Source organism: Cnephaeus nilssonii, assembly GCF_951640355.1.
Source record: "Cnephaeus nilssonii genome assembly, chromosome: 1".
NCBI classification, from domain to species: domain Eukaryota; kingdom Metazoa; phylum Chordata; class Mammalia; order Chiroptera; family Vespertilionidae; genus Cnephaeus; species Cnephaeus nilssonii.
Genome location: NC_137072.1, coordinates 62,390,402 through 62,406,821, shown reverse-complemented (window position 1 = coordinate 62,406,821; position 16,420 = coordinate 62,390,402). Strand labels below are relative to the sequence as shown.

The window sequence follows — 16,420 nt, the reverse complement described above, 5'->3', positions numbered from 1 at the left end:
AATTATGACAGCATTCATATGCTCTTCTCTTTTCATCCAGTACTTTGGCACTTTTGGAAACATGATGAGATAGTAATATGATTTACATATTAGTACACACAGCATCTCTCTGCTATCCTTTCTACTTTTTCTGAAGACATCACATTCTTTTGCACTTTCTCCTTTATCCCTCTCTCCACTTGCTTTATTTACTTCCAGTGAACCTGATTTTTATTTCATCTTTTGATTTCCTTCTCTTTCTAACATGATGTAAGTTACTTAAAAGCTGTCTAATCTTGGATCTTCTGATGACTTTTAACCATGGAAATTTTGATTATTTCACACTTGCATTTATTTGGATTACAGAGGCACACTGGAGTTTACTTTGTAAAACAGTCTTGTCAGTCCTGGCAGGAAACATATGATTCCATTATAGCTTTGCCATGTGTCTGTAAAGAAAGGTCATCATACCTTAAATATGTATTCCCATGCAATAACAGAGGCACTAATTCTAAGGGTGTTGCAGAAAGCATAGCGATCATTGCTTCTAACATCCTGAGTTGTAACCTCTTGATGCATTTCACAGAGCAATAAACTAACCATGCCCAAGGGTCAGGATTCCAACCTATTCACTGCAACACTTCTAGATGTGAAAAGTTTACCCTTGTATGACTAATGATCTTAGTCAAGGTGCTAAATACTAACTTGCTCTATATATTAACTGACCCCTTTTCCTTGACCTTCAGGCTTTATCACATCCTTCTCCTAAAATTCATAAGTCTCAAGTTGTTGCTATCCTTGCCCCAACATGATAATATTGACATGGTTGAAAAAAAGGCTCTAGCCATTTTAGTACCCTAAGTTTCATCTCTTTATCCTTCAAAGGAATTTTCATAAAGAATTAAAATAAGTTTAAAAGCTCATTGAAAGTATTCATTAATATACTGTTATAGATTCTTAGCAACCATCTCTTCTATAGGCAACATAATTACAAGTGAATTACAAATGCAGACTTTCTGACCCCAATTAAACACTAGCCACAATCCATTAAAACCAGATTGCACACTTTACACTTGATGTAAGAAAAATATGCCACATGATTTGAACTACCAAAACAAATAAGGAGCAACAATTTCAAATAATGTATGTTTGCCTCAAAAATTTATCAACATAACCTAAAATATTTTCTTGAAAATCATCACAGAAAAAATTCTATACTATACTTAATTGTCCCATACATATACATTATACTCTATCTTACTTATTTCATTACTTTATTCTACCCCAAGAACATTTTTGAAAGTCTTTCCCAAGAGTGAGAGATTGAAAAAGATTCTATTTTTTTTTAGTTGTAAGAACAGTAGTTTTTTAGTTCTAAGAGCATTATAATTTAAGTATTTACTTTTAGGGCTTTTATTTTGTAAAACTCAAGTGACTAAAAATTAATATGAAACAAAATGAAGTTTCATGGCTGTAAAACTGCTGAGGAGAGCAGATCTTAAGAAAATGTCATCAAGGATTGCACACCTGTCTCCAAAATTGGGAGACTCATTTATCACCGAAGTGTTGTCTCTGAAATGTGTGACTACTTAAGGATTGGGTTACTATGAAAAGTAGCTTTTTAAATACTATGTCTATAAAATTTGATTCTACCTAATCCTCACTCCCATCCATCAGATCTCACTTCTCCAATGAAGACTGAGAGGGTGCCTAGCTGGTTTGACTCAGTGGATAGAGCATCAGCCTGAGGACTGAAGGGTCCTGGGTTTGATTCCATCAAGGTTGCAGGCTCCATCCCCAGTGTGGGGCATGTAGGAGGCAGCTGATTGACGATTCTCTCTCTTCATTGATGTTTCTATCTCTCTCTCCCTCTCCCTTCCTCTCTGAAATCAATAAAAAAATACATTTAAAAAAAAAGGAATGAAAGGGTAAGAACTAGGTCAGTTTGAATCTAGCATCTCTGACCTGGGCAAGCACACAATGAAGAAGAGGAAATGAAGCTGAAACAAAGCAAAATTATGCTGGAGCAAGATTAACTTGGGGTACAAGAAAGGATGCAAGAGAAAAAACAAAAAGAGCATTCCAAATAGAAGATTAAGAACCAATTCAAATAAAGTAATTTGAAGGTATTATGTGAAAGAAAATGAGATCATTTAGTACAGGTGTTCTAAGAATTTGAAGAGATTTTGATGTTTTGGGTACAAGGTAATATTAATGATATTACCATTAAAAGAGGGACAAAAGGGCATCCCCAATAGTAGCCCTATAAAACACACATGGGCAACAATACCCCATTTGCACTGTACAGTCCTGATGCCACACAGAGAAAAGGAGAAAGGCAAAGATGTAAGAAAGTGATTTAAGATATTAAACGGCTGGAAAATAGTTTTCTTTTTTTAAAGAAAGAAAGAAAAGATAGAGTTATGCTTCCAAGGGGATTCTTAAGCTACTAGTGGCCCTGTGCACAAAATTCGTGCCTGGGGGGTGGGGGGTTGTCCCTCAGCCTGGCCTGCACCCTCTCCAATCTGGGACCCCTCAGGGGATGTTCAACTGCTGGTTTAGGCCCAATCCCACTAAACCATCAGTTGGACAACCCTCTCACAATCCAGGACAGCTGGCTCCTAACCGCTCACCTACCTGCCTGCTTGATTGCTTCTAACCACTCTGCCTGCCGGCCTGCTCACCCCCAACTGCCCCCCCCCCCCCGCCAGCCTTCTTACCCCCAGCTGCCCCCCCTTGCTGGCCTGCTCGACCCCAAATGCCCCCCACCAGCCAGATCGCCCCCAACTGCCCTCCCCTCCTGGCCTGGTTGCCCCTAACTGCCTCTGCCTCGGCCCCGCCACCATGGCTTTGTCTGGAAGGATGTCCGGAAGGTCTCCCGGTCTAATTAGCATATTACCCTTTTATTAGTATAGATGTCTAGATTTAAAATATGGAGATATATATTATTGTGGTAGTCATTTTAGAATGAACCTAAAATAATGTCCTTATTGGAATATCCAATTTTCTCATCTAATTCAGGCAAGGTTTCACAAAGCCACCAATGGCCTGGTAGAAGCTTTATAATCTAAATGTTTTCAGTATTAAACTTTACTGAAGGCGTCCTATCAAGGAAATAGAGAGAAAGTAACTTATCCTCTATCACATTTTCTGCTTTTTAGTTTGCCTCAGGAGAGGTTGATAATTAAACACAAAGGAAGAGTTAACAATTTAACAAAAACAAATGCAAATATCTCATGGACAGCTAAGGTTTGTTGGACTAAATCACCGTCTCTCACAGGAAATCCTGAAAAAGAAATACATTTAAAACACAGGTAGAAGAAAACTTTTAGAGGGGAAGTAATAAGTTTGTGACTTAGGAATTTCATGAAGGTCCTTGATGTGCTCTTTGGGTTTCTAATTCTCTCACTTTTCAACACTGAGCACCCAGTTACTATGATTTGTTTGTGGAAGGAAAGTAAAAGAAGCTTAGGCCTTACCGCCTCCACTTCGGCAGGGTCGTACCAGACGTTGATGTATGGATGCTGTAAGGCATCATCCACTGATATCCTTTTGGCTGGGTCAATCACTAGCATCTTTGACAACAAGTCCCTGGCTTGGCTGGCTGAAATGATGAAGGAGAAAAATAATTAATAAAGTTTTTATTTTGGCAAGGACATTTGTTGGAGGGAGAAGAAATTAGGAAAACAAAGATTGCCTAGTGGTGTGGCTCAGTGGTTGATTGTCGACCTATGAACCAGAAGGTCAGTGTTCAATTCCCTGTCAGAGCACATACCCAGGTTGCAGGCTCAATCCTCAGTAGGGGGCATGGAGGAGGCAGCCGATTGATGATTCTCTCTTATCATTGATGTTTCTATCTCTCTCTCCCTCTCCCTTCCTCTCTTAAGTCAATAAAAATATAATTCAAAAATAAAAATAGTATTTATATATTTTTTTAAAAGAAACCAAAGATCAACTAGTACCTTCATCCCAAAAATCAGATAACTTCACCAAGTGATTAGGGAACATAAAATGAAACAATGAAATATTTTTACCTAGCAGATTTGCAACAGTAAAAGATGGTGTAATGTCCAGGAACACCAAGTAATTTCATTCATGTTGGTGGAAATGTAAATTGATGCAGATCTTTAGAGAGCAAATTTGGCAGTATCTATTAAAGTTTAAAATGTGAATACCTTATGACTCAGCAGTTCCACTTTTACTTATACAGTCTTGAGCAAGGATTGCACATGTTCATGTAATTCACACAGAAGGGAAGTTCATTGCAGCATTGGTTATGGAATAAAAAAGTTATAAACCAGTCTACATTTCCATTTATAGAGCAACCAAATGACCTCTGCTACAACCGTACCATGGAAATGTATTTGGCAATTTCAAAGAATGAGGTTGATATATAGTATATTCACATGGACATGTTGTTAAGTGGGGGAAAAAAGTTGCAGAACGATCCATAGATCTGCATATAGGCATAGATCTTCTTCGATCTGTATATAGGCAGTGTTGATCTTAAAAGCAGTAGAGTTAGTAATGATTTAGTCCAGTGGTTGGCAAACTCATTAGTCAACAGAGCCAAATATCAACAGTACAACAATTGAAATTTCTTTTGAGAGCCCAATTTTTTAAACTTAAACTTCTTCTAACGCCACTTCTTCAAAATAGAATCGCCCAGGCCGTGGTATTTTGTGGAAGAGCCACACTCAAGGGGCCAAAGAGCCGCATGTGGCTCGCGAGCCTCAGTTTGCCGACCACGGGTCTAGGTTATCTACAAGTTAAAATTTTAGTCTATTGCCATTCGGAGAGCTGGTGGAGGCAGCTGAAGGAATGCAGCTGGGTAATGTCACAGACACGAAAACAAGGCTGCACATTTAGGACACGCCAGATGAAAGTCTGGAGGAGATGATAAGAGCCTGGGAAATAATAGTGCCACATTTTAGTTTCCCTGTCTCATTTAAATCTATAGTAGTTACAAATTAAGCCTTGAAATTAAATATGTAACTAATACATTGCTCCCCTGAATATATGGGGTTAAATTTCAAAAGTATGTGTGTGTTTTTATAATGTATAGAATCATTTTAAATAATAATAATTACATTAATTATTTTTATATCTAACAGTTATTGAGTATTTATTGTGCCAGGATTTGAGCCCAGGCAGAAGGAAAAATCAAATTTGTTTCAAAATCATGTTCTCAGAAATGTCCTGTTAAAAAAAGAATTAGAAATTTATTTATATTATACTTTATAGCTTTGCCAAATTTATTCCTTGTCTCTATTCCTACTACTGAGGTATTATTATCCCAATTTTGTGAAGAAACTAAGATTTGTTACTAAAGTTCACAGCTATAGACAAAGTAGCTGAAAGAATACTTATTAATGAAAGTGTTTATACTGAATATAAAATGTGTAGGTAAAAATCCCATGTCACTCTAAATGGAAAAAAAAGGTGACTAAGCATTCCCTAAAATACAATAAAACTCAGACACCTGCTTCTCCGAGATTTTACAAAAAAAAACTTGTGTTGAAAATATTTTCCAGGTAATAAATAAAAAGAATTGGAACAATGATTTTGATGTATGTTACATTGGTCCTTTAGAGTTACATGACAAAATAGTTTTAAGATTCTAAATAAGCCCCATGAAATAATTAACCTGGACCACTGTTGCACACTTCAGCATTATCCTTCTCTCTGGATATCCAGACAGTTCTAAAATCCTTCATCACTTGCCCTTTGTAAGAAAGATCTTTTATCAAATACCTCTCCTGAACCAGGATATCTCCCTGAATCAATCAGCACCCCTTGGAGGAATCCTAGGATGACTTGTCTTTAATTAATTTCCTACTGCATTCCCTCAACACTTACACAGTCATAATTATATTCATGATTGTAATTGTATTGTATTACAGTTTGGCTCCTCTTGCAATAAACACCATCATAATGGAAACCTCACTATTATAAAGACTTTCCAGCCTTACCCAATACTTATTTCAAGTATAGTCAACACAATAAAATTCTAATACAATAAAAGAATAAGAAATACCTCTCCTTAAATTTAGGTAGTTCACGTTAGAGAGGTATCTCTATCATTTGCTTGTTTAGCCCAACGCCCACATCGCGGTTCTCAGGTGTCCCTGGTGGGCTTACCTTTGAGTTTATTGTGCTCAGAATCCGCTGGGAAGAGGGAATCTGGAAAGAGCTTGGGGAAGGTGAGTCCTGCATACTTAGGCCGGTTCTCCACATAATTTCTTACTGTGGGTTGCAATTTCTTCATGAATTCTGGACATGGTGTTCCTAGTTGCTCAATTACTTTGTTCCACTGGTCAATATCTGAGAATTGAATAGTTAAGGGCAAACAAAAGTACAGGCTACTACCTCTTGTCTTTCACTAGTTGGAAGACTAACTGCTCCTCAGAATCCTGAGCACTCATCAACACAACTGAAGTTTTAATAAGCAAAAAAGGACAAAAAATGTAAAATCAGAATTGTAAGGCAATAAATCCTCTTAAAACTTTAAATTTACTTTGGGAACATATACACCATTGGAGAACTAGCATTACTTAACAAAATAGGATATCATGAGATAGACTTTGGGCTGTAAACATGAAAATGTATTTAATAACACAAGAAGAATTTCTTATAGTAAGATAAACTTCTATATAACCATGCAATTTAAAAGATAAAAATATGACACATATTTTATTGTGGAATTACCTCAATCATTTATTTCCTAAATATGACAAATGCACAAATATTTACATAAGATTCATTTACCTGTTTCTTAAATTCCTCTTAAGATTTTTTTTCCTTTTTCTATCAAATAAGAAATTTCATCATCTGTTAATGTTTTCTACTCATATGCATTACTTATGAGATTAATATAATTTTTATTAGATGATCCATTAATTCCTAACAAAGACTTAAAAAAACTTTTCTATTTATCAAAGTAGTCATAGTCTCATATTTTCTTGGTTGTGTCCTGTCTCCCTGAATATTAAGAAGACATGAGGGTAAGCATAGTACGTTCAATTTAAAATAATAGAATTCCATCCAAGTGCATGTGTTTCAAAAGTACATTAAGCATGCAGAATTCTACAGGAAAAATATTGTTGCTATGAATATTAATACTCCCCCAAATTGGAGCTAGCTCTTTGACACTGAATGAGATTCTCTTTTTCATTTATTATTAGCATTTGTTATATCAGAACTTTGTGAATGATAAATTCCACTAATGAAAACTCTGAAGAACTGGAAGAAACTCATTTGAAAGAAATCCCTTTGCCATATGTCAATGAATGATAAAAGCCTTAGAAATTCTTCTTAAATCAAATACCACAGGAAGTGTTACCTTTGCATTGTTTATTCTTTTACAACTCTATCCATTAGTTAATAAGTTAATTCATTTCTGCTAACGTAATTTGCAACAATTCAGGGAACTTACCATAATATTACTTAATTGAGGTTTGTAAACTCCTTATCTCTAGCTATTCAATACAGTTGGACTAAAAAAGATCAGCAGTCCTGACAAAAATCATTAACTATATTTAACAGACATAATATATAATGCAAACAAAGTAGATAGGATATTGCACAGAGATAAAATTAAGTTAATTTGCTAATCTTCTATCTCCTTTGTAATCTGGCTGTATAAAATTTAAATTATTTTACAACCTCTTAGTTACTGGGATGAAAAAAATATATGATTGTGTAATATCAAAAAATGAAGTGAAAGGGGAAAAACTGAATACTATTCATGAGAATATTGTAGTAAGTCAGAATAATTAGAAATAAAAGAGCTAATAATGTTACAAAAGATTAAAGTTAAAGTTACTCTTACGCAAAAACTTACATTAGTACTATAGATAAAATTAAGCTTGTACTATTTAAACATATTTAAATAGATAAGGTTAGTACAGCTAAATAAATCTCAAGGTCTTGGTTTGTAAATTATGAAAAGAGGTTTACTCTCAAATACAGTTAGGTTATCAAGTCCTACCAAGCTATCATTTAATCACTGGTCAAACTTCCTTAGGATTTTACAGATGATGTCAACCTAAAAATAGAGGCAAAGAAGCTATCATGTTTTCTGTAAAAGTGTCATTAAAAAAGGGGTAACCCACTATTATATTCTAGTTATATTTAACTAGAGTTGTAGAGTTATTCAGTAAAAAAAATTATTGCTTTTAAAGTAGTGTTCCCCAAACTATTCCATGTTATTTTTAGAGCAAAGTTTAAGGAGAGTCAAATAGTGTGGAATTTATTAATACAAGAACAGTTAAAATGTTTCTTTTTATAAGTTACTAGAGGCCCGATGCATAAAATTCGTGCAAGGGGCTCAGCCCTCGCAGCCGTACTGGCTTGCCTCAGTCCTCTCAGCCCCGGCTTCATCCAGAAGATCATTCGGAAAGACATCTGGAAGAACCTTTGCTGTCTGGTCTAACTAGCATATTACACTTTTATTATTATAGATTAGAGGCCCAGTGCATGAAATCCATGCACTGGGGGGGCAGGGGGGTTTGTCCCTTAGCCTGGACTGCACCCTCTCCAATCTGGTACCCCTCGGGGGATGTCCAACTGCCAGTTATATCAAAAACCAATCCATTTTAACCAATTTTATTTTAACCAATTCATGTTTGTCACAAGCAGTTCTCTTAAACTGGCTGTTGGACATCCCTCTCACAATCCAGGACCTGCCTGCCTGCCTGCCTGATCACCTCTAACTACCTCTGCCTTCCTGCCTGATTGCCCCCTAACTGCTTCCCTGCTGGCCTGATCGTCCCTAACTGCTCCCCTGCCAGCCTGATAGCTCCTAACTGCTCTCCCCTGCCAGCCTGATCACCCCTAACCGCCTCTGCCTGCCAGCCTGATCACCCCCTAACTGCTCTTCCCTGCAGGCCTGATCGCCCCCTAACTGGTCTCCCCTGTCAGCCTTATCACCCCTAACCACCTCTGCTTGTCAGCCTGATCACCCCTAACTGCTCCCCTGCCAGCCTAATCATCCCTTAACAGCTTCCCTGCTGGCCTGATCACCCCCTAACTGCTCCCCTGCCAGCCTGATCACCCCCTAACTGCTCTCCCCTGCAGGCCTGATTGCCCCCTAACTGCTCTCCCCTGTCAGCCTGGTAGCCCCTAACTGCTCTCCCCTGCCAGCCTTATCACCTCTAACCACCTCTGCCTGTCAGCCTGATCACCCCTAACTGCTCCCCTGCCAGCCTAATCATCCCTTAACAGCTTCCCTGCTGGCCTGATCACCCCCTAACTGCTCCCCTGCCAGCCTGATTGCCCCCTAACTGCTCCCCTGCCAGCCTGATCGCCTCCTAACTGCCCTCCCCTGCTGGCCTGATTGCCCCTAACTGCCTTCCCCTGCCAGCCTGATCACCTCTAACTGCTCTCCCCTGCCAGCCTGATCGCCCCTAACCACCTCTGCCTGCCAACCTGATCACCCCCTAACTGCTCTCCCCTGCAGGCCTGATTGCCCCCTAACTGCTCTCCCCTGTCAGCATGGTAGCCCCTAACTGCTTTCCCCTGCCAGTTTGATCACCCCTAACCACCTCTGCCTGCCAGCCTGATTGCCCCCTAACTGCTCCCCTGCTGGCCCAACCATCACTAACTGCCCTCCCCTACCAGCCTGATCGCCCCTAACCGCCTCTGCCTTGGCCCTGCCACTGTTGCTTTGTCCAGAAGGACATCCGGGAAGATGTCTGGTCTAATTAGTATATTACCCTTTTATTAGTATAGATAATTAGAGCCTACAGAAGCACTCAATGAATTTTTCTACCTTTTTAGATAAAACACAATAATGGTTCTTAATGTAATAGTTTACAAAATGTAAGGAGGCATGAATCTTTATTGTCCATAAAATACTTGAATGTTAATACTTCAAATGTAAAGATGATATAGTCATCTTTAAAAGTTTGTGTCTTTATTTTAACTAATCCATTTTAAGTTCTTTCTCCCCATACATGAAATTATATTTAAGTGTTAGTGCTTCTTTCCCAGATGTTCAAAGGATCACAACATGATTTTCCTTTATAATAATTATAATTATTAACCAAATAGAAGCCAACTATATTTCTTTAACCACATGACTTTCCTTTATAATAATTATTAACCAAATAGAAGCCAAGACTGGAAGTCATATCTCCTGACTCTAAGTCCAATGCTTGTTGCAAGAATTCCAGTAAGGAAAAGAGCAAGTTTGAAACTTATCTGATAGAAATTGTTTTAATTTGGCCATAAAATTGATGGTATGTTTGTCACAAGCAGTTCCCTTAAAGAATGTCTCTGAAACCGCCTCCTTAGTTTGCCAGGTTAACATATTCACCTAAAACCATGGTCGGCAAACTGCAGCTTGCGAGCCACATGCGGCTCTTTGGCCCCTTGAGTGTGGCTCTTCCACAAAATACCACGGCCTGGGAGAGTCTATTTTGAAGAAGTGGCGTTAGAAGAAATTTAAGTTTTAAAAATTTGGCTCTCAAAAGAAATTTCAATCGTTGTACTGTTGATATTTGGCTCTGTTGACTAATGAGTTTGCCAACCACTGACCTAAAACAATTAATTTTTATTAATATTTTAAGTAAAAAATAAGGTGATATATGTTTAAAAATTTTTAATCATCAGATTTCCACATGGTTACATTTTTTAAATATATAAAATATTAACTGATTTTTGTGTTTATGTATGAATGTTAACATGGTAAATATTTTTTAAAGAATGGCCAAAAGTAATTTTGTGAAAGGATTTAGTTGCTTTAGAACTCATAAGTCATTACTATTATTTTTTCTTGTTGTTAACCCTCACCCAAGGATATTTTTTTCCATGGCTTTTTAGAGAGTGGGAAGGAGCAATGGAGGGGAAGAGGAGAGAAAGAGAGAAACATCGATGTGAGACACATTGATTGGTTGCCTCCCCGACATGCCCCGATGAGGGCAAGGGCTAAAACCTGCAACCCAGCTACATGCCCTTGCCTGAGAATCAAAATGTGACCACCAGTGCCAGGGCCATTATTTTTATACTGTATGCATATGGATCTGAATATTTACAGAGTCCAGACTATGCAGTTATTAAAAAAATAATAAATATGTTTTATATTTTTATTTACTATTTCAGTAAGAAATTTATCACCCTTAACATATTTATCAAAAGCATTTAATAAAAATTGAAAAATATCATTTTATAGGAGTTATTTGACACTAAATTTCCTCATCTAATTCTAAATTCACTACATAAAAATAATCATATTACAAAAAGTTTGACTATAGAGTATGATGACAAGATAATGTGCAAATATTGACTATTAACTGATGTCTTCAGTAAATAGTATTGTAATATATGAATAAAAAATAAATATGGATTGTAAAAATGAGTTATCTTAAATATTAAGATTGAAAATTCTTTGTTAATTTTATCAGTTAGCAAAAAGCTTACATTTCATGTACTCCTTTTACTTTAACTTCTTTGGTTGGGAACTTTCTAAAATATATCACAAACTGCCTTGAACATAATATCTGAAAAATACCTTATCTTTTAATGGGTATTTTAAGTCATAATTATGAACATAATTTATACAATGCACATTTAAGTTTTCAGAAACTACAAAGTAGATTCAAAAAGAGTATTTAATGGTCTCATTCTACTATGCCCTTCGAAAAACTGTATCTTCATTTTATGTTATCTTCCATAGTTGATTACCTTTTGTTATTATAAATACAGTTTCCAGAGTTAATGACTTCATAAATTCAGACTTGCTTTCTCCCCTAATTGAAGCCTTATAGACAATATTTTGTGCAAAATTTTCTGACACCTATTTGCAACATAAAGAATATCAGTGTTTATCTCCAAATTCTTAACTATGTTTTTAAAAAATTATGTTGCCAAAGAATAGTTTCAAGAGAGGTTATTTTATCTGTCAAGCCATCCATCTGCTTAGGCTCTGTGTTGAGTATTATGGTTTTATGTCAGTCCTGTAGGAACGAATATTGCAACCAATTAGTAATTTCCACAATGAATATGCAATAAGGAAGTGGAGGCATGCATGCCATGTGTTAGGCATCATGATATAAAACTGCGGTTCTCCAATTTGAATATTCATAACATAGGGAAATTACAAAATACAGACCCTTCCCCTCTTCCCATTGATCTACATAATTCTGAGTCCATAGGTCTGATATAATATTACTAAAAAGAACATCAATAGTAATTGCAATTCAGATGGCTTCTGGACTAAATAACAATGTAGAATATACCATCAGTAGTTTGTCAATTACTAAATCCAGATTTAAGAATAAAGTACTAACATGTTTCAGTTTATGATGCAAATTAAAATAGCTTTAAATTCAGCAAAAGTTTAAAACCACACCTATATTTAATGAAAAACTTAGGGGTCAATCACCGGAAAATATTCAGGTAAAGAAAAATCCTAATCTCATTTTCCCATGTAACTTTCCGGAAAAAACCTTGGGAATCCTCAGCAAATGGCAAACTTAGGCTCCCAGCAGAGGGAGAAGTATTCCACCCATCATAATCCAGGGAAAGATTGAAATTATATGATGCTTTTACCTATGGATGCTACAAACAGAAAATGCAAACACTGCTCAATATAAAGTTCAAAATATTTGACAATTTATTTCAGTAATTGCTTCATATTTCTCTATGATAAAATTTGTCTCAAAAGAATTCTTCTGAGGATGACAAGTTTAAAGATCAGGATATAAATATATATATATACATAAAAAAGAGTTCGGCATCTAGATTTTCATGATTATGTTTTGAGTTGTTTTGTTCCTTTAAAAATACTTTTACTCTTTCCTTTTTACTTAAAAATAGTCTTTTCCTCTCAAAAATTCCCCTCAAATTCTGATAACATGAAGTATGGATAAGTGATTTAATATGCAGTAGTGAACTAGCACTCATTTTCATTATAAATGACCATAGCAAGAGGAAATATTATGAGCCAGAACACATCCAAAACTCAAAGCTGACAATTTGAGTAACAGACTATTTGTTCACTGGGCGCAGATTGCTATTGGGATACTGTGGGACATGAAATATCCAAAGGCTGGTGTTTGGAACATGACATACTGTATATGGATCTTACTATAATCTATTTATTATTATGATCTGTATTTACATATAAAGCAAAAAAGAGTGACATTTCACATATAAGCAAATCAAGTATATATTAATGAATATGTGTCACAATGGTAGACTTCTCATTAAGATATTAAAGGTTAATCTTTGAGGCCTCTCATTTGCATAGGACCCTTGTAAGACTCTGTACCTAATTTTGTATTTATAATGTTAATTATTTTTTGTACATAACACCCTCCTCAAATTGTATGCCATTATCACCTTATGATCTGATTCTGTATTTTCAAACTGGGAAGAGGCTTTGGAGATCAGTTAATTTGACATGTGTGTTTTATAATTGAAAAATATCCATGTCCTTTTAACATTGGTAAACAAAATGATCTTAAACAAAGGCGCTTACACAAATAGTTTCTAACACTAACAGAAATATAGATGTCTATTTAAGGGAGTTGTAGTGACTGATCTGTGAGGCTCTGAAGATTACTTCCATTGCTGGGTATAATACTAATTAAAAGGGTGGTTAAGAAGGTGCAGTCAAGTTTGCATGAGATCAACAACACATGCTATTTTGTTAGGCATACCTGATAAAACATTTATGCTTAAACTTTTTAAAAAGCAGGAGAGCACTAGCCAGTTTTGCTCAGTGGATAGAGCATTGGCCTGCAGACTGAAGGGTCCTGGGTTCGATTTTGGTCAAGAGCATGTACCTTGTACCTCGGTTTCAGACTCTCAGTCCTGGTAGGGGCATGTGGGAGGCAACCAATCAATGTGTCTCTCTCACATCGGTGTTTCTCTCTCTCCCTTCCACTCTCTTTGAAAATTAATGAAAAATATGTCCTCGGGTGAGGATTAAAAAAAAAAAAAAGCAGGAGACAATCTATGCACCCCATCCTAGCATTTTGATCTTCCATATCCCTTAGCCATTATCACCTCCTAATATATTTGCCTTTTATTATTTTAAGAAAATAACTGTCAATCTCAAATTCTATATCCAACTAAACTATTTTTAAAGTAAAGGAACCCAATTAAAAAATAGAGTTTTATCATCAAAGACTTCCACAATAAAAGTCTTCTAAAGCAGGTACTTTAGGAAGAAAGAAAATAATCTCAAAATAAAGGACCAAATTGCAAGTAGTGGTAAGCCAAGAAAATGATAATCAAAAGGGTGAATCTAAACAAACTCTACCTATATATACATAACATTATAATATTGTCAATGTATTAGGCTAAAAAATGAGAACAAAAATATTAGTGTGTGCTAATATCCTTATATGCTCAAGAGAAGGATTTTTATTTTTATTTTTAATATATTTTATTGATTTTTTACAGAGAGGAAGAGAGAGGGATAGAGAGTTAGAAACATCAATGAGAGAGAAACATTGATCAGCTGCCTCCCACACACCCCCCACTGGGGATATGCCCGCAACCAAGGTACATGCCCTTGACCGGAACCGAACCTGGGACCCTTGAGTCCGCAGGCCGACGCTCTATCCACTGAGCCAAACCGGTTTCGGCAAGAGAAGGATTTTTAAATGTCTTAATTAAAATAGCAATTCTCCACTAATGGTACTATAGATTTAAACCAATTCCAATATAACTACCAAAAGAAATATTTTTAGAGAAGTTGACTAGCCAATTTTAACATTTGTATGAAAGAACAATGATTCATTAATAGCTAAGCTGAAAAATACAAAAAAGGGAATTATCTCTACCTAATATAAGCCCATAGTACACATTTGTATTCATTAAGAAAGGGTGGTACTAATATAGACTCAGACAAAAATATCAGATATAGAGCCCAGAATATAACAGCTCTCCCCCAATATGTGGAAACTTACAATAAGGACAGCCTTATAGATCGATGAAGAAAGAATATTTGATCAATAAATGGAAGTAAAACAAAATAAATGGGATCCCTCTTTCACACCATACATAAAAATTAATGACAAGTGGACTAAAGGCTTTTAAATGTAAAAAGTTAAAGTTTAAAACATTCATGGTAAAATTACAAGACAAAACAAAGGCATCAAAGATTTCTTAAACTAGATATAAAAATACATGAACCATAAAAAATATTACCAAATTTTAATATCACTATAAAAATAAAATGGAAAAATAATCTACAGGGGAGAAGTTATTTGCAGCCCATAAAACTGCCAAAAATTAGCTGACCAATTATATAAAGAAGACCTCATCTATATATATAAAAAGCCAGTGACCAGAACACTGTAACAACCAGAATGACCAGTCGCTATGACGCCCACTGCAGCCAGCAAACTGGCCTGATTGGGGGGTGGGGCCAGGTGGCCAACCTCCCGAGGCCCCTCCCCCCGGCCAGCACTGCCCCTGATTGCCCCTCCCACCACAAAAGGGGGCGTGGCCAGCCGGCCATCCTCCTGCAGCCCCTCCTTCCTCCTGGCTCCACCCCAGATCAGCGCCCCTATCCTGATCAGGGGCAGAGCTGGCTGGCCAACTGCCTATGGCCCCTCTCCCCGGCTGGACTGCCCCCGATGGGCCCCCCCACGCGGATTGGCCCACGGCCCCTCCCCCCAGCCAGATCCGCCCCTGATCACCCCCCCACACCAATAACGGGTGGGGCTGGCTGGCCAACCTCCCATGGCCCCTTCCCTGGCTTATAACCCCTGATCAGATGCCCCCACCCCATTCAGGAGCAGGGCCAGCTGGCCCACGGCCCCAAGCCTCTTCTCACAGCCGGCCCCTCCCCCAATCAGCCTCCCTCACCCCAATTGGGGTGGGGCCCACCAGCCAATCTCCCATGTACCTTTCCCCCAGCCAGCCAGCCTGGCGCTGATCGGGCCTCGATCGTGGTGGGCTGGCTGGCCAACCTCCCACTGTCTCCTCCTCCCAACATGCCCAGCCCCAATCCATCCTAATTGGGGCCAAGCCAGCCGGACCCCACCCATGCATGAATTCATGCACTGGGCCTCTAATAATCAATAAAATAATGCAATAGAAAAATATTGTTTTACAAGAACAAAGAAACACTTTACCAAGGGAAAACACTAATCTATATAATAAAAGCCTAAGCAACCTTTATTGTGGAATGACCAGAACGACTGGTCGCTATGATGCTCACTGACAACCAGGTGGCAGACCCTCAATGCAGGAGCTGCCCCGTGGTGGTCAGTGCGCTCCCACAGGGGGAGTGCTGCTCAGCCAGAAGCCGCGCTCATGGCTGGTGAGTACAACAGTGGTGGTGGGAGTCTTTCCTGCCTCCACGGCAGCCCTAAGGAGCAGCAAGCCGAGCTGTAAAGAGCAGTGAGCAGGCGGGTGGTAAGGAGCAAGAGGTCCCGGACTGTGAGAGGGTGCAGGCTGGGTTAAGGGACTCCACTCCCCC

At 37.7% G+C, this 16,420-nt stretch overlaps 1 protein-coding gene across 4 annotated transcripts in view; it reads right to left on the bottom strand.

The window, feature by feature from the left end:
* Positions 1–16,420, bottom strand: part of MAPK10 (mitogen-activated protein kinase 10) — a gene marked incomplete at both ends in the record, with an annotated part of 154,016 nt that overhangs the window by 45,545 nt on the left and 92,051 nt on the right. For 3 of the 4 annotated variants that reach the window (XM_079769755.1, XM_079769756.1, XM_079769757.1), the window contains 2 exons: positions 3,459–3,583; positions 6,121–6,303. In XM_079769755.1, the coding sequence (XP_079625881.1) occupies positions 3,459–3,583; positions 6,121–6,303 (308 nt within the window). The remainder of the gene's footprint in view (positions 1–3,458; positions 3,584–6,120; positions 6,304–16,420) is intronic. The other variant, XM_079769758.1, reaches the window with a different exon arrangement.